The sequence below is a fragment of the Dendropsophus ebraccatus genome, chromosome 7 (assembly GCF_027789765.1).
Source record: "Dendropsophus ebraccatus isolate aDenEbr1 chromosome 7, aDenEbr1.pat, whole genome shotgun sequence".
Taxonomy (NCBI): Eukaryota; Metazoa; Chordata; class Amphibia; order Anura; family Hylidae; genus Dendropsophus; species Dendropsophus ebraccatus.
The window spans coordinates 98798010-98820629 of record NC_091460.1 but is presented as its reverse complement, the minus strand read 5'-3'; the positions used below and the strand labels follow the sequence as shown (position 1 = coordinate 98820629).

Genomic DNA, 22620 nt, shown 5'->3' with positions numbered 1-22620 from the left:
CAAAATGATGGATTAGTTTAAATTTAATTATTGAACAACGAAAGGCACTTTATTACAACGAAAATGTGTTTTATTATTTTAATAGATTAACCATGAGAGACATCGGCATATTGCAGAGGATCGCAAACCCCGGTAATAGCAATTCATGTAAACTGTGTTCCCTGCTTTCCCAGATGCATCCAGAGGTGTTTGCATCACTTTCTTAAGATTTTATTTGTTATTTTTAGTTGAACCAGATTTCAAAGTAAATGACCGTATGTTTTGAGCCGCATGTCTATTTTTTCCCACGGCCGGAGTTTCATCCGCACATTTACAGCCGCATAAAAAATACAGCCGCACAGTTACATAGTGTGAACCTAGCCCTACACTGAAACACAGCAATCACACATGTACTAGCACTGACATACATACTAATTATAATACTGACACACAGCGGTGACACATATACTAACACTGACATACATACTAAGGCCATGTTCACACAAGGTATGGTTAGCATAAAACACGGCCATTGTTGCAATTTGCAATAACGGCCTTGATTTATGTTAAACATACGTTGTATTTGAATAAATGGAACACATAGAATACACTCTGTCCGGGATTCTGCTCATTGAATAGCGGCTGCAGTTCACACCCGCACACTCCATTGTGTGCAGCGGTGAATTGGGATGTGGCCCACATCCGAATTCACCAGAAATTAAGATCATTCGGCCAGTACTGCAGTACCAGCCACTCTGTGACCCGCCCGGGTCACAGAACGGCCGGTGTTATATCATGTGTAAACATGTATATAACCTACATGATGATTAACAAACCTAATGATTAACAAAAACATATTGTGCAAAAATAGTAATGGTAACAAGTAAAAAGCTTATTGATAAAAAGCAAAAAAGTTAGACTAGAGAAAATTATATTAATGGACAAACCTGGCCTCTGATGCCTCGCTCCACCGCACCGTTACCATTACTATATATGTTGGGTTACTGAACTTGTTTGTTTTTGTATAGGGCCTGTATTGCATGTCCTATTGTGATTGTAAGATTCCCCCATACATGACCAGTTTACCTTTATGACTACCGGTAACCTCATTTTGTGATATTTATATATGCATACTCTTTGCAATGACATTGATGTTAAGCCCCTGCAACCAAGAGTGTGCGCCTGGCTATTTTTCTATGTAACTGCGCATGTCCTAGTAAAGTGTATTGTGTATTTTATGGATTTTACTAATTGAGTGGATTTATAAAGACATATTTTTGTACAATATGGTTTTGTTAGTCATTATGTAGATTATGTATTTGGGATTTTGTTGATTAACTATTTCACTACTGCAAAGGTTTTTTGCTAGAATATTGCGTGCATGTGTGAACATGGCCTAACACCGACACACAGCAATGACACATATACTAACACAAGGCAAAACCCTCTTCTAGAAAATGTAAAACCAATTCATTTTTTATACTATTGAGTAGAGATGAGACGTCCCAACTCTCTGCATTTGATTACCAGAGGCTGAGGTTGTTGGATGCTACACTAGGGAGTCCGGGAAAACATGGATACAGCCTATGGCACTATTTGCTGATCAGTCAGGTGCTGACACCCTCATGAGCTTTTTAACCACTGCAATACACAATGAATGTGGCTGGAAGCAGTTGGCTTCTTTCACTGCAGTTACTGTTCAGCTGATGTGGCTGATTGCTTTTGGCTCTGTCTACAGTATATGGCGGGTGCCAAACAGTTAAGTATAGGCCATGCATCCTATTAGCCTGGAAAAACCCATTGATGCTTAAAGAGGATGTACCACCAGGTACATCCTCTTTAACCTGAAGCCACAGATCGAATGGCGCCGGCACGGGGAAGCCGGTGCCACGGTCCGTTTTCCTGACCGAGGCCCGGTTCCCGTGCACGGCGCCGTTCTATGCACTGGAACCGGACGGTGCTCAAGCACTGGAGGTAGGCCGGGCCGCCCACAGTGGGAAGGAATTCCCTCCCCTGTATGGTGCGGCTCCATTCATTCTAAGGGAGCCGCGTCATACAGGGCAGGGAATTCCCTCCCACTGGGGGCGGCCCTGCCTACCTCCAGTCAATCCGTGGCTTCGGGTTAAAGAGGATGTACCTGGTGGTACGTCCTCTTTAAAGTGGTATTCCAGTGAAATAATTTGCAGCAGTAAAGGAGAAAAATGGACCCTCTGCTGCCACCAGTGGCTGTTGGGAACTGCAGGGTTTCAGAAGCTCTGTTCCTGGCACAGTAATATATTCTAAGCCTTCCCTAATATCTATTTTAATCCATATTATCATTAGAATAGACATTACGTCTTGGAAAGCTGTCTGTGCTACTAGTGCTGCGGCTACTGAACAGTGAAGCAGAACAAGCTGGCATAACTATCAATCAGCACTTTGTCGCAGGCTGTTTCTATGTCTATTCTATTGCTAATATGTGTTAAAACAGACATTATGGAAGGCTCAGTATCGCTAACACATGCATGCAGCAGCATCAGCAATATCTAACTGTGTTGGGACCATTGCTTCTAAACCCCTGTAGTTCCTGACTCAGCCACTGGTGACAGCAGAGCCATGTCACCTTTTACTGCTGCCTTTCAATTGCAACATGAAAATTTTTTTTTAATAAAGTTATATACAGTTACTTTATAAAAGAAACGTAAAAAAAAAATAGAATACCCCTTTAGGCATACAGTATTTTTACTCGGTATTTTGCAATTTTTTTGCAAAATTTTCATCCCATTTAGTGAGCCTCAATCTCAAGAAGTGTTATTAGGACTGTCTGCTTATGTTGGAGTGCAAGCAAAAATCTAAATCTAACAATATAGGAGCTCCTGCACACAACAGTATAAAGGATATAGGTGATCTGCATCCTGAATACAGTAAAAAAAGCGCTGCATGCCCTGTCAGGTGCCATATACAGGGCCACACTCCATCTTAATTGTTTAGGGAAAGAACCCACTGTTAGGGTCCTATTACACCAGCATATTCTGATTTTTTTACGCCAAAGCCAGGAATAGAATATAAACTAGTCATAAAGGAAAAACTGAGATTTCTCCTCTTTTCAAATCCATTTCTGGCTTTGGCTTAAAAAAATCTGTCAGATAATCTGTTGGTGTAATTGGGCCCTTATATTCACAATACTGAGCCACAGGAACCACAATACAGTGTGCAACATGGTTTTCTATTGTGTATGGTATTGTGTTCTGTAATAAACCTATGCATGCAAACTAACACTTGGGTAAAGCTTCTTCCTCCACCTATATACCTCCTTTACAATAATATAAAGCATTCATTCTGCAGTGTAAAGTTCATACTACAGTGTATAGTTTTATAACCTACCATATACAAGAGTGTCTTCGTATTGGGTAGCGTGTATATGACAGCATTCTCTCTTCGATTCTTGCACAGCTGGGGACAAGGGAAAGAAGTTGTGCACTGGAATGTGCTACAGAGAACCCATAAGGTATCCCATGATTGGTAATCCAGAGGAAATATCCAGAAGCTTCTCTACTGAGAATCCAATGGGACTTCTGTGTGTGCCATACAGTATGAGGGCAGGAACGCAGAACAATTTGATTCTGAAATACTCCTATTTCCAGAAATTTTAGTCACTGTAGACAAAGCTGCCAACATTGACAATAAACTGAAGTGGAAGTCGTTATTTGTGCTGTATCCTAACATTACTTCTGTGTGTAGTATCCCAGGAAGGCAAGCGTTTACTTCTATAGGGCTGGAAGAGATATCTTGGAGTTCCTGTGCAAAACATGTGCATCGCTCTCCATCAGTTGCGCTTTAAATTGTTGCTTTGTTTTGATCCTCGAATGAGAGGCTGGTACAATGCACTTTGTGTTTCCACACTGCTGCCGGGACTGTCCATGGCACTCCCCTCCTACACACCCACAGAGAATACAAGTACCCTCCCTATACTCTGTCTCTCCCCCTCTCCTTTTCCTGTGTGTCCTGAGTTCTCTGCTCTAACCTGACACCATGTAGAAAGGAGAAGAAAAAAAAAAACTTCACTTCCTTTCTTGTAGCTTTTCTATTGTTGCCAATACAAGTTGTAACAGAGTCCATGAATGCATACTGTACATATATACGTACACACATACACACATACATACCTACGTACATACGCGTTATCATAAGTATTATTTATTTTTAAAGCGCCCTAGATTCCAGAGCGCTATACAAGCAATAGGGGGGGACAAACAGGAACATTACAAGATCAAAAATACATTACATGAATCCAATAAATGGCAGACTGGTACATAGGGAGTGAGGATCCTGCCCGCGAGCTTGGAGGCAGTTGTGTGAGGTACGAACAATGGGGGTGCACAAACGCAGGTGATTGGAGGATCAGAGGTTGCGTGAGGGACGGTATTGGGATATCAGGTTAGAGATATATGGAGGGGACAGGGGACATACATGCATACATACATACAAACATACAGTTCTCCTGCTCAGTCAGTAATGTGATGGTCACCTTCAGTTGACTCTTAGGATGTCTTTCTTATTTCTTTGCAAAACGTGTGTTTCATTTTCCCTAATTCTTATCATCTTCCTGTTGTCTACCTTACTTGGTCATCCCCGCTTGCTGAGGAGTGCGCCTTCTTTCGCTATCAGATGGCGAAACCTTCACATACTTCTTTCACTTCCTCTTTGTATTTCTTATGTGTTACTCCAATCCTTACTTACCTAAACCAAAGCTGAATTACAAGAAAAACTAGAATTAAAAAATCTATGTAGAAACAGATGTGTTTGGAACCCGCATTTTGACAGTTTTTTTTTTCAGTGATGTTTTTCCATTACAAATCACATGATCCCTGGATCAAGTTATTCATCGATTCCCTTTTGAATCACAGGATTTGTAAAGTGAAAACAGCCACAAAAACTGAATGTATGACACCAGCCATAGCTTGTGATCAAAGGACAAAGGCAATTTGTATGTTTAGTTCATGTCAGGATAACAGGCTTTATAGTAATGAAACCATTTGCTTATAGTCACTTTAAAATGCGCTGGTTGTTTTCTCTGTTGTAAGATTCTAGAGGAATTGTTACTCTATTATATACGAGCTGCTGTATCATATGGGCACCTACTGAAGCCTATGATGTAGTTCTTTAGCCAGAGGCAGAAGTGGACCCAGCAGGAAGGTGAAGTAGAGGACATACTTCTTATTTCCCATTCCCTTTAGATCCACTTCTGGTTTTGCTTCAGAGAGCTGCATCAACAGTTCAGTGTTTTTTTTGTTTGTTTTTTAAATTGCTCCGCATGAAACCACTTTAAATATATGGCTACTTAAACAAAACATTTACAACACTTTTATCCTAAGTAAAGGGACACCCCTTTCACCCTCGCTGGATTTTTTGGGGGACGCGCCTCTCAATGAAGCCGGCATATTTTATTATACATGCGGCAGCCTCAGAAAACCCCTCTGTGCCACGTCACGTCCCCTGTCTGCCCACTCGGACAATGTGTTGCACACCTGGCAAAAACGCGCAAATTTTTGTGCAAAGGCTTTGTCTGCATAAGAACCAGCTTTCTGCTGCCAGGGGTGCACAAGGTGCAGCTTTGATAATCCCCCCCCCCCCCCCACCCACCACCTTCTTATTGTCCATGGATAAAGCATTCTTAGCTACATGTTACTAACCAAATCAATTACCAAAGCCAACAGAGTTCAATGCCCCACAATGTCAAATGTGTGAAATGAAATGAAGGCCCCAAAAATGCAATTCATGGCTTATCATATCCCTTATCATGTCATTTAACATATATTTCTCCTCCAACATCCAACTTAAAGGACAGGAACACTTGGGGGGTGTTAGGCTCTAATTGTTAGATAAGAATTACTTTGTGTCATGTCCATATTAACCCCTAGACGACCCTGGACGTAGGGTTACGTCATGGAAGTCTGTCCCCAGACGACCCTGGACGTAACCCTACGTCCTGGGTGTTTCTCCGGCTATGAAGCGTGCTCCGGAGCAGAGCGTGCTTCATAGGAGGTGGGGGCCCTCACCGGTAATGACACGCTGCAGCGATCGCGCTGCCGCGTGTCAATAGCCCCTTAAACGCCGCGACCGCGGCGTTTAAGTGCAAGTGACAGGGGGAGTCCCCTGTCACTTACCAATCGGGACCCCCGCAGTGTGACTGCGGGGGTCCCGATCGTTGAAACGGACCGCCGGAGGTCTCTTACCTGCCTCCGTGCGGTCCGATCGGCGATCTGCTACACTGAGCCTGCACAGGCAGGCTCAATGAGCAGATCGCCGATAACACTGATCAATGCTATGCCTATGGCATAGCAATGGTCAGTGTAAAAATCCAAGTAGTGAATGTAGAAGTCCCCCAAAGGGACTTCAAATGTGTAAAAAAAAAAAGTTCAAAACACTATTACACTACCCCAAAACCCCTCCCCCAATAAAAGTTGAAATCACCCCTCTTTCCCATAATATAAATAAAACATATAAAAATAAATAAATAGATAAACATATAATATACCGTAGAGTGCGTAATTGTCCGATCTATTAAAATATAACAAGCGTCATTGCGAACGGCGAACACGAAAAGAGGGGAAAAAGTGCGCAGATTACCGATTTTATGCTACATTATATATTTAAAAAAATCAATAAAAAGTGATCAAAACGTCCGATCTTCACAAATATGGTATTAATAAAAACTAGAGATCATGGCGGAAAAAATGACACCCCATACAGCCCCGTAGGTGAAAAATAAAACCGTTATAAGTGTCACAATAGGCTCATTTTATTAATATTTAATTGCAAAAAAAAAGGATTTCATAAAAAAAAATATATATAACATTAGAGAATCTGTGTAACCTGCATATGGTTGTGTTCGGGCTGACCTATAGAATAATAGTATCATGTCACTTTTACCATATAGTGCATTACGTAGACACAGGAACCCCCCCAAACGTTACCATATTGCATTCTTTTTTACGATTTCACCTATTTATATCTTCATAAATAATATATTTGGAATTCCATCATACATGTTATGGTAAAATGAATGACGCCATTACACAGTACAACTATTCCTGTAAAAAACAAGCACTAAGGCCCCCTTCACACGTCCGTGTCAGTTTTTACTGTCAGGAAATCCTGATCAGGAGACCTTAAATGTCATCAGGATAGTATCAGGATTTCCTGACAGTAATCCGTTTTTACCATCAGGAAACCATCAGGAAAAACCTTCAGGATTTCCTGATGAGATAATATTGTCTAGTATGCCAACATAAATCACAGGTACCCGTGTACCTGGATGGCCACAGGCTGCAGAACTACAACTCCCATCATGGCCTACCAGCAGAGCCATGATGGGAGTTGTACTTCTGCAACCTGGATGGCCACAGACTGCAGAACTACAACTCCCATCATGGCCTGCCAGCAGAGCCATGATGGGAGTTGTACTTCTGCAACCTGGATGGCCACAGGCTGCAGAACTACAACACCCATCATGGCCTGCCAGCAGAGCCATGATGGGAGTTGTACTTCTGCAACCTGGATGGCCACAGGCTGCAGAACTACAACTCCCATCATGGCCGCCAGCAGAGCCATGATGGGAGTTGTACTTCTGCAACCTGGATGGCCACAGGCTGCAGAACTACAACTCCCATCATGGCCTGCCAGCAGAGCCATGATGGGAGTTGTACTTCTGCAACCTGGATGGCCACAGGCTGCAGAACTACAACTCCCATCATGGCCTGCCAGCAGAGCCATGATGGGAGTTGTACTTCTGCAACCTGGATGGCCACAGGCTGCAGAACTACAACACCCATCATGGCCTGCCAGCAGAGCCATGATGGGAGTTGTACTTCTGCAACCTGGATGGCCACAGGCTGCAGAACTACAACTCCCATCATGGCCGCCAGCAGAGCCATGATGGGAGTTGTACTTCTGCAACCTGGATGGCCACAGGCTGCAGAACTACAACTCCCATCATGGCCTGCCAGCAGAGCCATGATGGGAGTTGTATTTCTGCAACCTGGATGGCCACAGGCTGCAGAACTACAACTCCCATCATGGCCTGCCAGCAGAGCATGGTGGGAGTAGTAGTCCTAAGGGGTAATCTCACCTGTCCCGGATCCTGCTCTGTCGGGGCCGCGAGGTTGGGGTCCGGGTCAGAGTGCAGTGCTGAGGTCCGGGCAGCGGCGGCGGTCGGAGGTGCGGAGCATCCGGCGGGCGGCCCGGTGGTGAGTTCCCGGGGGGGGGGGGGGGGGGGGGGGGGGGGGCGGGGGTGGCGGGGGGGGAGAGGGTCAGATGCGGCAGCGGCGGCAGCGGCAGCGGCGGCGGCGGCGGCGGGGGCGGGGGGACGGGGGCGGCGGAGGTACTGGGGGTTAGGCGGCGGCGGCGGCGACGGCGGGGATCTGTAGTGCCGGGCAGCGTGTGCGGTGCGGGGGGGATGGGGGTGTGCGGGTGATCGGACGGCAGCCGGGGCTGGCTCTCTACCAGTCCGGAATCGCGGGCACTTTCCTGATATACATCAGGAAAATGCCCGTGATTCCGGCGCTCCCATAGACTTCTATGGGGGCGTCCGTGCCGGATTTCCGGACGAAAATAGGACAGGATCTAAAAAATCCGGTCCTATTTTCCGGAACGGACACCCTTCCGGAAAAATCCGGAAGGGTGTCCGTGTCTAATGTTAGTCTATGAGTCCGGAAATCCGTCCGGATTTCCTGATAGGAAATCCGGACAGATTTTCCGGACGTGTGAAGGGGGCCTAAGGCCCCATTCACACGTCCGTGTCAGTTTTTACTGTCAGGAAATCCTGATCAGGAGGCCTTAAATGTCATCAGGATAGTATCAGGATTTCCTGACAGTAATCCGTTTTTACCATCAGGAAACCATCAGGAAAAACCTTCAGGATTTCCTGATGAGAAAAAAAAATAGGACATGTATTTCTGCAAACTGGATGGTCATAGCTTGCAGAATTACAACTCCCATCATGCTTGGCTGACAGGTCATGATGGAAGTTGTACTTCTGCAGTCTGTGGTCACCCAGGTTGCAGTACATGATGGGAGTTGTACCTCTGCAGCCTGTGGCCATCCAGGTTGCAGAAGTACAACTCCCATCATGACCTGTCAGCAGGGCATGGTGGGAGTTGTACTTCTGCAACCTGGATGGCCACAGGCTGCAGAACTACAACTCCCATCATGGCCTGTCAGCAAGGCATGGTGGGAGTTGTACTTCTGCAACCTGGATGGCCACAGGCTGCAGAAGTACAACTCCCATCATGGCCTGTCAGCAAGGCATGGTGGGAGTTGTACTTCTGCAACCTGGATGGCCACAGGCTGCAGAAGTACAACTCCCATCATGGCCTGTCAGCAGGGCATGATGGGAGTTTTAATCTCACCTGTCCTGGTCTCCTGGCCGCCGGGGGGTGGGGATGGGGGGGGGGGGTGCGGGTGCCGCGAGTGGCCGCGGGGGTGCCGCGAGTGGCCGCGGGGGGGGGGGGGGGGGGCGGGGTGCGGGGGTGCCGCGAGTGGCCACGGGGGGGTGCGGGGGTGCCGCGAGTGGCTGCCGGGGGTACCTGCGGATGAAGAGGCAGCGAAGAGGCAGCAGGAGCAGAGGCGGAAGGTGAGTGGAACTCCGGACGCTTTCCTGATGTGCATGATGTGTCCTGATTCCACATCATTCCTTCATTTGCTGGGATCAGATGGAGTATACGATCATAACTATCGACTATTGTTCTGTGTAATATGGTGAACGATTTCAGGTAGCTCTTGTTTGCGATTGTTAATCGTTAAAAATCGCTTTGTCTAATAGGACCCTTAGTTTCCTGATAAAGTATAACACCCCCTAGGTGTCCCCACACAGTTTAATACCCTTGAAGTGTCTACACATAGTATAATCCCCTTTAAGTGTCTACACACAGTATATTGCCCCTTTGTAGTGCCCCTTCTATACACGTAATACTTAATATTCAATAACATGATCCTTTTTACCACATTACTACCACAGTGATAATACAACCATACATAGCCCAATATTGCTGATACCACTGCTATACAAGGGAAAAATAATTCTGTGACACCATGACCACTACAATTACCCCCACCAGTAGCGTAGCTACCATAGAGGCAGGGTAGGCGGTTGCTATGGGGCCCGTGCAGGAGGGGGCCCGGGGGAGAAGATAAGAGCCTCCTGTGTCCTTCTGCTTAACCTCTTATGTACTGCAGTGTGTTAGTGAAACAATGTTTACTTACATGCTGCAACACAAAAAAGGGTTAACAGGCAGAAGACAAAAAAAACTTTGCTTCCCTGCACTGATAACCCCTGACCTCTGTTCTCACTGCCTGCTGTGCAGAGGTCAGAGGTTATCAATGCACCAGCAGTAGAGAAAAGATTTCCTTGTCTTCTAAACATTGGGTCACTTACACACTGCAGTACATAAGGAGTTAAGCTGAAGGTAGTCTGCCCCTGCACCTATGTATTTATCCACAAGGGCTCCTAATGGACCCTTATAGTTAACTATAGCGGACTGACAGAGCAAGCTGCCTGTCAATTTTGTGGCTGCAGGCAGGATTCTGCTTCTGGCCAAAGGAGATTTCATTCTTTGGCCACATCACTGTATATATATATATATATATATATATATATATATATATATATATATGCGCAGTGCTTTGTCCTGTGCTTAGGGGAGGGGGGGCCTTACAGTTTTTTGCTATGGGGCCCCGTGAATCCTAGCTACACCCCTGACCCCCACATACACATAGTGAGCTCAGTTCCCTTACAGCCTGCCATTGATAATGCCTTTGTTATAACACTCCTGGATGACGCAGACTTTGAAGGATTTGACTTCACCTTCACAAGAGAAATTCTTGAGAAGTTACAATTAGCTGCGGGCTGATCCTGGGAAATTCCTTTCACCTCCCAAAGTTTAAAGAAATAAAAAGCTTAAAAAAGTCTTCTGACCTGTGCAGTTATCTAGATTGCCCCTAAGTAATCCAGAGGGAGGATCTGTACTATGTAGAAAGGCACATTTATGTCTGTACTCACTACATTAAACTGGTCAAAACATCCCTGCTATTTGTTTCTATAGGCCTTTTCTTGGACTAAAGAAACAGGTAGTGTTTTTAAATTAAAGGGGTATTGTGTTGAATGAAACCTTAAAAGGAGAAATCCGGCGAAAATTTTTATTAAAGAATTGTATTGCCCCCAAAAAGTTAGACAAATCACCAATATACACTTATTACGGGAAATGCTTATAAAGTGCTTTTTTCCCTGCACTTACTACTATATCAAGGCTTCACTTCCTGAATAAAATTATGATGTCACAACCCGACTCCCAGAGCTGTGCGGGCTGTGGCTGCTGGAGAGGATGATGGCAGGGGGACACTGAGGGACACAGGGCACTGGAGGGACACTGAGCATCCCTCTGCCATCATCCTCTTCAGCAGCCATAGCCCGAGCATCTCTGGGAGTTGGGTCATGACATCACCATTTTATCCAGGAAGTGAAGCCTTGATGCAGTAGTAAGTGCAGGGGAAAAAGCACTTTATAAGCATTTCCCATAATAAGTGTATATTGGTGATTTGTATAACTTTTGGGGGGCAATACATTACTTTAATAAAAATTTTAGCCGGACTTCTCCTTTAATATGTCACACAGAAGACTATCAGCAGAAAAAGCCTTGTTCATCTAGTCTACCCTTTAAGTATTTCCCTCCTTATTATCTTAGGATAGATATATGTTTATCCCAGGCAGGTTTACATTCAGTTATTGTAAATATACCTACCACATCTGCTGGAAGTTTGTTCCAAGTATCTACTACTCTTTCAGTAAAGTAATATTTTCTCATGTTGCTTCTGATCTTTCCCCCAACTAACCTCTCACTGTGTCCCCTTGTTCTTATGTTTAGTTTAAAAAAAAACAAAACAAAAAAAAACACTTCCCTCCTGAACCTTATTTAGTTTTTTCACATATTTAAAAGCAACCTGTCACACAGGAGACTGGGGCAGAACCCACCCTACCCCTTAATAAAGCTTTTGATACTTACCTTCTCCTCCCGGTAATGGTCTGGATGCCATTCACATTGCTAAGAAATCCCTGTCACTCTTCTTTGCGCTCATTTTCATTGATACGTCAATTCTTTCGGCGGAAGGCGGAATCAGCCAGCCCATAGGATGGTGTCTAAGGAGCCGGTGGAAAGGCGCAGCAGTGAATGCGTACAGGCGACGGAATTCCACAGAATTTATCCGCGAGAATTCCATAGTCTGAACCCGCTCATACTGATCATTAAAGGAGAAGTCTGACCAAAATGAAAAATCCGGGGTTGGCAGGGGTGTGGGTGCAGTGTCCCAGAACAGAGTTCCTTCTTTTATTGTTTCCTTCAAAGTGTATCTTTATATCTGAGTCAGTCAATATGTTATTGCCTCTGTTCTGGAAAACTATGGTCTACTGCAAACTGTGTGTATTGTGTCACCCCTCTCAGTATTTAGGTCTGTTATTTCATTTATTTCTCATGCATATACAGTTATCAGTGCCTAATGGTATTATGTCGCCCCCAGTGTTCAAGTATATGTTATGTTATGTATATTTGGTCCTATATGTCCTAATAGTGTGATGATGCAATGGCGTGACTGTCCCCTGCTTACATGGTAACCCCAATGGCCATCGAGCTTTGGCTGGTAATACCATGTGACTTCCTGTCCTACCTCAGTCCTCTCTCCACCTTTAGGGGAGAAGGGTGTGTTGCTCTGTTGTGTCTGATTCCTGTCTTCCACCTTCAGGGGGACAGGTTGTGTGTGTGTGTGTCCTCTCTCCACTGTTAAGACAGAAAGAGATACGTGTGCTCTACTGCAGCATTACCAGAAGTGTTCCTGGCTGTGTCCTTATTCTCAAGTCTCAAGATCCTCATCTATACTAAAGATCTGGGTGCCGCTCTTCAGTCATTCCTCTTATCATCTTCTCTAATCATCAACAGCAAGTATTCATCTCAGTTTCATTCCGCCCAGCATCTCAACTTCAGTATCACTACTACTCCCATCATCCAGCATGTTACTCTCACAGCCTATTATAGAATCACCCATTACTCTGCCTTATCCAAGTCTGCCTTATTCCCAGTTGCATCCGGAGAGACTGCTGCTACGAGTTACCACCGTTATAATAAATACACAACTACCATTGTTTCTGAACCTTGGCATTGGTGTAATTATTGGTGCCCTGACTAAGGACAATGAAGAATTGCTCAGCCTCTGCTTGGTCAGGTTCCCGGACTACAGCTGCTATCCCTCATGCCCATACCGTGACATACCATCAGGCAAGTGGCTAGCCGGGTTTCTACCCAGTACTACCACCACCAGTACTACTACCCTCAGCGGAGTGGCCCAGAACATGGGAACATAATAAACAATCTATACCTATCTGTCCCTGTTCCTCTGCAGCGCTGTGTCACAGGCTCACACTGGGCTCTAGTTTCTCCCGGGTTATGATATCATCACAAATCAGTAGGAAGGGTCTGCACAGCCAGTCAGTGATTGCAGCTGTGTCCCACCCCAGTCACTGATTGGCTCAGACAAGCCAGGTCATCAATTTGTCCATGTAATTTGTGTCATTCAGACTTAAAGAGTCACTGTCGTATTTTTTTTTTGTTGCAGAAATCAATAGTCCAGGCGATTTTAAGAAACTTTGTATGTAATTGGGTTTATTAGCCAAATCTGCCATTATCTGCATGTAAAAAGCCTTTTCCCAGGTCCCCCCCTCCTTCCTCTTTTTCATCCACTCTGAAAAATCTGAAAATTGTGACTTGTTGCAGGAGTCGTACCCTGTCTGCTCTAGGGAGAGGGGAGGGGGGAGGAGGAAGGAGGGAGTTAGCCGGCAGCAGAAAGCAGATAACAGAGGATTACAGGCACGGAGCTGGGTGACAGCTGTAATCTGAGCTCAGACAGGTCACTGGTGACTGTCACAGGAGATATCCCGTGAGGGATTTGTAGATTAACTCTTTGTTGTCCTGTTTTGGTCTTTTCTTTAGCTCTCTCCATAGGAGAACAATGAAGACAGGGGGGAGAGCTTCAAACTGCTTTTTCATGATAAAAATGCATTTTTCGGATAATAAACCCAATTACAACGTTTTTTAAAATCGCGTGGACTATTGATTTCTGCAAAAAAAAAATTCACGACAGTGACACTTTAACTTTCCCATTCTAACCATAAAAAATGAGGAGTTTAGAAAACAGTAAATTGAAATCTCTATTTTCGGTCGGCTCAGGGCTTTCTGAGATCTACCAGTAAATCCTGTACTACAGGTTGTGTAGCTAGATGACACAATGGGGGGAATAAAAGAAAACTGTCTGTGTTGTCATTCTCACAACATGTGTTAAAGCAGTCTAAGGCTGGGTTCACACCTGCATTTGTCTCATTCATGTCTGTCCATATTAAATGAATAAATAAGCACAAACTGATGAGCAAACTGATTGCAAAATTATTAGTTTTTTTAAAGGTCCATTTGCATTTTGGCCTTGAAGTGTACCTGTCCTTTGGAAAAAACCTTTTACATGTCAAAGAGACATGTCCAAGGTTTTTGATCAGTCCAGGATTGAGTGTTCAGGTCCATACGGTTTAAGAGAACGAGTCGGGAAAGGCCTGCACTAAGTGCAGCCTCTCCTGTCTGTGTCACGTGATCAGTTGTGCTTCGTCTGCTTGCCTACATAAGCCTATGGTGCCCGACTGATATCATCTGACACAAAGCAGTGCAGTCATCTCCGCACTCATTCTCATGATTGGTTTAGATCAGTCATCTTTGACTATAATAAAAAAAAAATGTGTAATTTACATTCGTGTTCTGTTTTTTTTTATTTTTGACAGCCATAAAGTTTGTACATGAACATATTTTATGTCCATCCCAAAAAATGGAACAATGACAGATTTTATGCAAATGGAGATAAATGGAAACCCATTGAAATTGATAGGGAGTAGGATGCATGCGATGGGTTCTGTTATCAAAATGAGAAATGGAATTGTGGCGGAGGGTAAAATGCTGTGGCGGAGGGTAAGATGCTGGTGTGAACCTAGCCTAATGCACATACTTTCCATTTAATGTTACATAATGTACATAAGGTGTAAGGCTGCATTCCCACGTTCCGTGTTCCTCACAGAACACGGACGTGGAATGCCTGTAGCGGACTCTCCCCCGCCCGGGCAGCATCTGTAATTAGATGCTGAGAGCAGGGGAACTGTACAGATATGTGCCGCGCTGTAATGACAGCGCTTTGCGGCTGATTCATTATAGGGTGGTGCATATCTGTACAGTCTGTTACAGGCATTCCACGTCCATGTTCCGTGAGATATATGGAACGTGGTAATTGCAGCCCTAGAGTTCTATGCACTATGTGCGCCTATATTTGCCAAATTTTCTTGCTTTGCAAGTGAAGTTATCAAACTTTTACATTTTACACCAACCAGATTTAAAGAAAGATGGTGTAAAACGTTCATATTTTTTCTGTAAAATTGTAAGATTCAATGCACAGTAAAATCATAACAGAAGGTAAAAATCAGGATACAAGGCGAACATACAGAGATTTACTGAAAAATTTATCAGAACCACAATTGCTCTACTGTCTCAAATGAACACTATGCGGGATTTATGAAGTTAAAAAGTTGTATTTTTTGGCATAGAATGGACAGATGCAAATAAATTTATTTGCAAATGCCTGTTTTGCGAATACATTTTCACATCTGGGCATTTTACGGGCAGCCAGTGCACACACTGTATAAAATGAATGATGTTGTCTGCGCAGACATCAAAATAATGATCATGTCAATTATTTTCAGATTCCTTTTTGCAAACAGTGGACGTTATTTTTTAGTTGTTTTCTTTTTTCACCATCGTTTGACTGTTTTTTACTATTAAATCCAATGGACTTTTCAATTAAAGACACATCCGAAGGGCAATCAGTCAACCTAAGGTAGAATAATGTACCAACAGCTGTCACTGCACTGACGGGCAGCCAAACAGCAAAATGACAGACGTCATTTTAAATCCAAACAGCGAAATGACGGACATAATTAAAAAAAAAACAAAAAAACAGAGAGTAAAAAACATTGCGTAAACATAGCCGATAGCTGAACAAAACAACAAGCAAAAAGAACTCACCTATTTCAGGTGTCATTTTGGTCATTGAGCTGCAGTGTTCCCCTATAGTTTTGAGCAGAGAGGCCAAACTGTTCAAGATCGGCAACATTCTCCAAACCTGAAAGCAGGATTCAAATGCTGCATTTGAGTTCAGAGAATGTTGCCGAACCCGAACAGTTCGTCATTGTACAGCTAAGTCCATTATACTTTTACACACACAGATAATTGACCAATGTATCTGACAGATTTTTGAAGCCAAAACCAGGAACGGACTACAAACAGAACAGGTTATAAAGGGAAGACTGAGATTTCTCCTCTTTTAAAATCCATTCCTGTGTTTGGCTTCAAAAATATGTCAAATAAATTAATAGTAAAATCACTCAGTGTACAGTATTAGTAAGTGTTTTCACTGCACTTACTGACAGTAGCCCCTGTGTTCCTCAGAGGCAAAATCAGGGCTGCCCTGCTCTGTGGTGAGCATGTCCATAAGATGATGACCATGGAGGAGCATGTGACGATGCCTCACCCCCTAGTGTCCTCCACTGAGCCTGTATATGCCTATGGAGGACACTGCGCTTGGGGCATGGTCACATGCTCCTCCATGTCCGTCCTCTTATGGACAGACTCACCACAGAGCAGGACTGCACAGCCTTGATGAGGGGAATCAGATTTTAGCTCCATGAGGTACACAGGGTTATCTATATACTGGTGTCACCTGTCACTGTACTCCTTTATGTGTTTACACTGCGCATATTCTATTTTGATTGGTGAACTACAATGTCTCTCTATGAGTTCACCGATCAAACAAAAAAACATGCAGTGATGTAATGCCGGTGCACAATGCTTATACCAACTGATCCTCATCAAAAGATAGGTGGTCAGGACTTACGGCACAGGCAGTGTCTGTAGCACATGTCATAGAGACATGTCAAAAGTTTTGATCAGTCTGGGTCAGAGTGTTCAGACTTTTACCGATTAGGAGAACATCTTACCGATTAGGAGAACAAGCGGAGAAAGGAACACACTGGAGAAGGTCCTCTCCCCGCTCTGTGTCAGCATAATCAGTCGGGCTCCATAGAGCTCCATTATAAGCCAGACTGATGACGTGACACAGAGCGGGGAGAGGACCATGCTTAGTGCTTTATTCTCCCGGCTCTATCTCCCGATTGGTAAGGTTCTGAACACTCAGACCAGGACCAATCAAAACTTTTGACATGTCTGTTTTGAGGAGTTCAGGAGCTCCGGAATGCCTCTTTGACCTAACAGCTATCTAACCGTGTCGGCAGTTTGGAACCTGTGGGGAGATTTATCAAACATGTAAAGTAAAACTTTACATGTTCCACCTTTCATTCCTCACAGGAATGAAAATGAAAGATGGAATCTGATTGGTTGCTAGGGGCAACTGAGCCAGTTTAACTTTACACCATGTGGATAAATCTCCCCCTATGTTTCTATGTTTTCAGGTTTGAAAAATGTTTAATTTAAAGGAACTATCTAGAGGTATTGTAACCCTTGAGATGGTTTATGTGAAGCTAATGAACTCAACATACATAGTGGTTCCATAAAGCTCCACTGTGCTGCCTTTTTCTGCAGGTTTCAGAATGTTTATTTATAACTCTCTAGGCTGAAGCTCTATAGGTAAAGGAAATGATGATAAGAGGGACAATTAGACATTGTAGCCAATTCCCTCCCAAACCACTGATAACGTGTATTAGTAGACGTGTTATCACATACTACAGAGTTACAGTGACAGTGATATATCCCAAGGATATCCTTGTTTACACACATAGGAAACCTACAAGATGTCTTCAGAAAATAAACTGTGTTCTTCTTGCATCAATAAACACGTTTTACCTATATTCCTCATTATCTATAATACTGTACTTGTTTAAATAGCCACATAGTAAATAAACCTGCAAATTCTCAAATGAGGAACATTCTAGAATAATGTTCTACATCTGCAATGTTATAGGAAGGATTTGCCCACTACGGTAATGCAATCCCAGTTTACTACGCCTCCTTAATAATTGGAAAGTATTGTTTAGCAAACAACTGCATACAATTATTAATGCACCTATTGGAAACCATAGTACCAGGGGTGGCTCAAGATGTGGGAGGCTCAAGATAGCGCATACTAAATACCATTTTTTCATACCCTTATTATAAACACTGACAATAAGTTATCTATTAAAGGGATAGTTAAAAAAAATGCTTTCCAGTCTGACACAGTGCTCTCTGCTGCCACCTCTGTCCATGTCAGGAACTGTGCAGAGCAGGAGCAAATCCCCATAGAAAACCTCTCCTGCTCTCCAGGCTGGAGAGAATACACCGCTTCCTGCAGGACATACAGCAGCTAAAAAGTACTGGAATAGAAGTAAATGACAAATCTGTTGCACTCTTCTGTCTCCAGTTGATTTGGTGATTTTTGGTGAAACTACCCCTTTAATTTTAAATCCACAAGAATACTTATATGTGTCACAGTAAAACCCTATGCATTCTACAGATAGAATATCACATCCAAATTTACCATGGATACAGCTCCAAAACCAAGCTTATAACCTAACTGCAGTACCACAACTAAACTCATTACAAGTATATTGTAGGGTACCAGAACCATGATCACTACACAGTACCAGAAGCTCAGTACAGAAGTACAGATCTGGAATAGTGATGAGCGAGCATGCTCGTCCAAGCTTGGTACTCGATCGAGTATTAGGGTACTCAATGGTACTCATTACTCGGATGAGCATCTCGCACTCCTCATAAAATCTCATCATCCGTTTCCTGTAAGTTTGGGCGCTATTTCTCAGCCAATGAACATGCAGGAGACTCTTTGGTACATCCTGCGATCACGTAGGACCCATACATGTCGATAGCAGCGATTGGTTGGCCAGATCAGATGACCCTGCCATATAAAACTCGGCGCCGGCAGTGCTCGCTTCAGACGTATGCTGGAAGAGATTAGGGACAGAGCTGCGACTTCTCAGGGAGAGCGTCAGTGTAGGATTTAGCGTTCCAGTAGGCAGGGAATACTAGCAATACAAACAAACAGCCCTGAATTGTTTTTTAATAGTATTACTACAGACTGCTGGCTGTGACTTGCAGTGCTGCTACCACGATTTAAACAGCACACTGTGGTGATCGGCTGCTGGCAGAAAGGGGACATTAGGTGTTGCATACAGACCCCTAAGAAGTGCTCAGTGTACTCTTCACTGCTCATTGGATGGGGGTATCACAGCGTGTATCTAGGTCCAGCCACTACCAGATTGTGGGTACTACACTGTATTGCTGGGATTTGTAGTACACCTTTATAAAAATTCACTGCTCATTGTAAGGGGGTATCACAGCGTGTATCTAGGTCCAGCCACTACCAGATTATACCGTACAGTCTCCCCTAAACTAGTGGGTACTACACTGTATTGCTGAGATTTGTAGTACACATTTATAAAACTTCACTGCTCATTGGACTGGGGTATCACAGCGTGTATCTAGGTCCAGCCACTACCAGATTGTACCGTATGGCCCCCCCCAAAAAAAACTTGTGGGAGCACAAGTATTTTTCCTGATTTCTGTATTTCATACGCAAGGCCTATCTAAGTTCCATACTGTGCAGTGTCCATAAAATGGTGAACCCCGGGAGGCCGTGGTTCAGGGCAGAGTAACACAGCAGAACCAGTTGAGGAGGTAGCAGTGGCACACTGCAGACGTCCACTCCCTAGCTTCTTTGCCCAACTTACGGGGTCTCAAGGTAGACCGATATTGAAACCGCAGTAGTGTTAACAGGTGATCACGCGGATAGCGGATAATGTGTCCAGTAACTTATCCACCACCCAGTCTTCCACACAGTCCACCCACGCTACCCAAGGGAGTGGAACCCTTGATCCATTAGCTCAGCCTCCTTCCCCACAGCCTGGCCCCTCCAGGGAAAGAAGGGATTCAGATCCACCACCATGCTCCCAGGAACTCTTTTCTGGACCCTTCCCTGAGTCAGAGCAACCGGAGCAGTTGATCTGTCCTGATGCCCAAACTATGCAGCTCACGCAGTCAGTGGGTGATGAGAGTGGGGACTTGCAAACAGGGTTGGAAGAGGTGTCTGATGATGACGATGAGACCCGGTTGTCAGACAGTGAGGTTGTTGTCATGGATGTCACTCAAAGTGAGGAGGAGAGAAAGGAAATGGAGTTGACAAAAATAACGTTTAGGATACCCACCGCCACAGTTAATAGTTTGTTAATGCTGTTTGTGCCTTAAAGGGGAGGGTAACTATCATTTCATAGAATGATTGACGTGACTATAACTTTCATATTGACATTTCAGCCAACTTACCCCCAACAGTTGCCAAAATAGGGCAGAGGTGGTCAGGTTATCACCTTTTTGTTTCTGTTTGTCTATCCGGGAAGTGATGATCAGGAAGGAACAGATGCCGCACTCTGCTCAGGGCCCTCTGCCCCTTTCTTTAAGCAAATAGGGTTAGGGTCAGCACTTGGACCCTAAAAAGTTTGGTGACATGTCAGAAATTTGGAAATGATGGTTACCCTTCAGTTTAATTTGTTGGGATATATACATATTGTAAGTTTGCACAGTATGAGAGGGAAATCTATCTAGCTGTGCTCATGCTTGTTTGTTAGCACTTAAACCAGTTAGCACTTAGAATTGTGACCTGTCACATTAGTCAACTAGGGATGTCACTATTGATGGGTTCATAGTTTTCAGTTCATAGTTCACATTGTAAAAGTTTAAAGTTCTGCACTTATCTCACTTTTCATTGGTTGTTGTTTGATTGCACAGTTTGTGTTCACTTTTACCACTTTGATAGTTTAGAAGGATGTGTGCTTTCCCCCCCAAACATTTGCGATATGATGTACCACACCACCCCTTACTAAGACACCATGTATAGATATATTGTACTTTTTTCTTAATTTAATATTTTCTTATTTTTTCTTAAAGGGGAACTCTGGATCGAGGCAAGAAAAAATGAAACTTCTGCAGAAGCATATAGCATTATTTATTACCTATCTATCCCAGTTTTGAAACTACCAAAAATCCATTTGTTATGTGTTTTTTTGTTCTGTTTTGTGTTTCTGTATTTCCTGTTTGAGCAGATGTACTCAGTACTACAGGTTCCAGAATGCATTGCTGTCCCTCTGTTTTAACCAGGCTGTTGCACAGAATTAGGCATAATGGTGCCATTAGGCAGCCTCAGAGGCATGCATACATGCTGCCCCTGCTGTTTCCTGTCCATTTCCGTTGTGTTTTCACACGACCTTCCCTCTACCAAACTTGGGCACTCGAGTTTTGGGAGATATTCGCTTTGAGTAACGAGCACTACTCGCTCATCACTAATTTGGAACTCAGTACACTGCATAAATACAATACCAGAACCAAGCTGAGTGCATGAATACACTATAAGGCTATGTTCACACTGCGTATGAATCCGTCCGTAGTGCGAACCGCGAATATACGCACGTAGCTTTGAGGTTGACGCGTTCGCTTGAAAGTATACGATATACACCCGCACAGTGCACACTACGTATGAGCTTACGGCCGGATCGTATACTGTGCCGTGAAAAATGAACAAGACCATTGTTTGAGGACGGAAATGTTGAAACTCACGGCCGTGGATTTCCATGCGGTCCCGTACGAAGTACTTATTTCAGCCAAATTGAACTTGATTTTTCGATCCAAAAGGTTCTGTGTGGTTTACGGGGCTGGGCGAAGATTTCCAAGTAAATGACCTGCCTCAGATCGCTTCGAAACAAGCTAGGGAAGCATAACTGTACTGCGGGCGTATGTTCGCGGTGCGTACGCATCCGGCCACATGTCCATTTTTCCCACACCCGTAGTTTCAGCCGCACATGTACGGCGGCCTAAGAACTGCGGACGGAATCGTACGCAGTGTGAACATAGCCTTAGGCTGGGTTCACACACAGTATATTTCAGGCAGTATTTGGTCCTCATGTCAGGTCCTCATAGCAAACAAAACCAGGAGTGGATTAAAAACACAGAAAGGCTATGTCCACATAATGTTGTAATTGAGTGGATGGCCGTCATTTAACGTTAAATAACTGCCATTATTTCAATATAACAGCCGTTGTTGTAAGATAACAGCAAATATTTGCGATTAAATGGCGGCCATCCACTCAATTACAACATTATGTAAACAGATCCTTTCTGGTTTTTGTTGCTATAAGGACCTGACATGAGTACCAAATACTGCCTGAAATATACTGTGTGTGAACCCAGCCTTAAAACCAACCACAGTTTACAAATACAGTACCAGAACTAAGGTCACTACATATTGTAACTGGCAGTGGATGTGGACTTGCTGTGCTTCTGAACCAGTTTGTCTTTCAGCAAAGTCTAAGGAGGGAATGTATCATCTTTGCATTAATTTTTGTGCTTAAGCACTTTTCACGTGCTGCGCAAAAATCTCTGCTCCAAAGCGAAAAATTTATCATTAGGAGCTTGGACCTTAATAAATCTTAATCATAATAAATCTTAGAATTATAATTTTTGCACTTTGGGGGTT

At 43.9% G+C, this 22620-nt stretch overlaps 1 protein-coding gene across 3 annotated transcripts in view; it reads right to left on the bottom strand.

Moving 5' to 3' along the window:
- Positions 1–22620, bottom strand: part of PDE4C (phosphodiesterase 4C) — a 231485-nt gene that overhangs the window by 156725 nt on the left and 52140 nt on the right. Inside the window, exon 1 of one of the 3 annotated variants that reach the window (XM_069977950.1) lies at positions 3343–3815. The exons of the other annotated variants lie outside the window; for them this stretch is intronic. Within the exon in view, the coding sequence (XP_069834051.1) occupies positions 3343–3389 (47 nt within the window). The 5' untranslated portion in view covers positions 3390–3815. Of the gene's footprint in view, positions 1–3342; positions 3816–22620 lie in introns of those variants that run through there. 3 annotated transcript variants of the gene reach the window in all.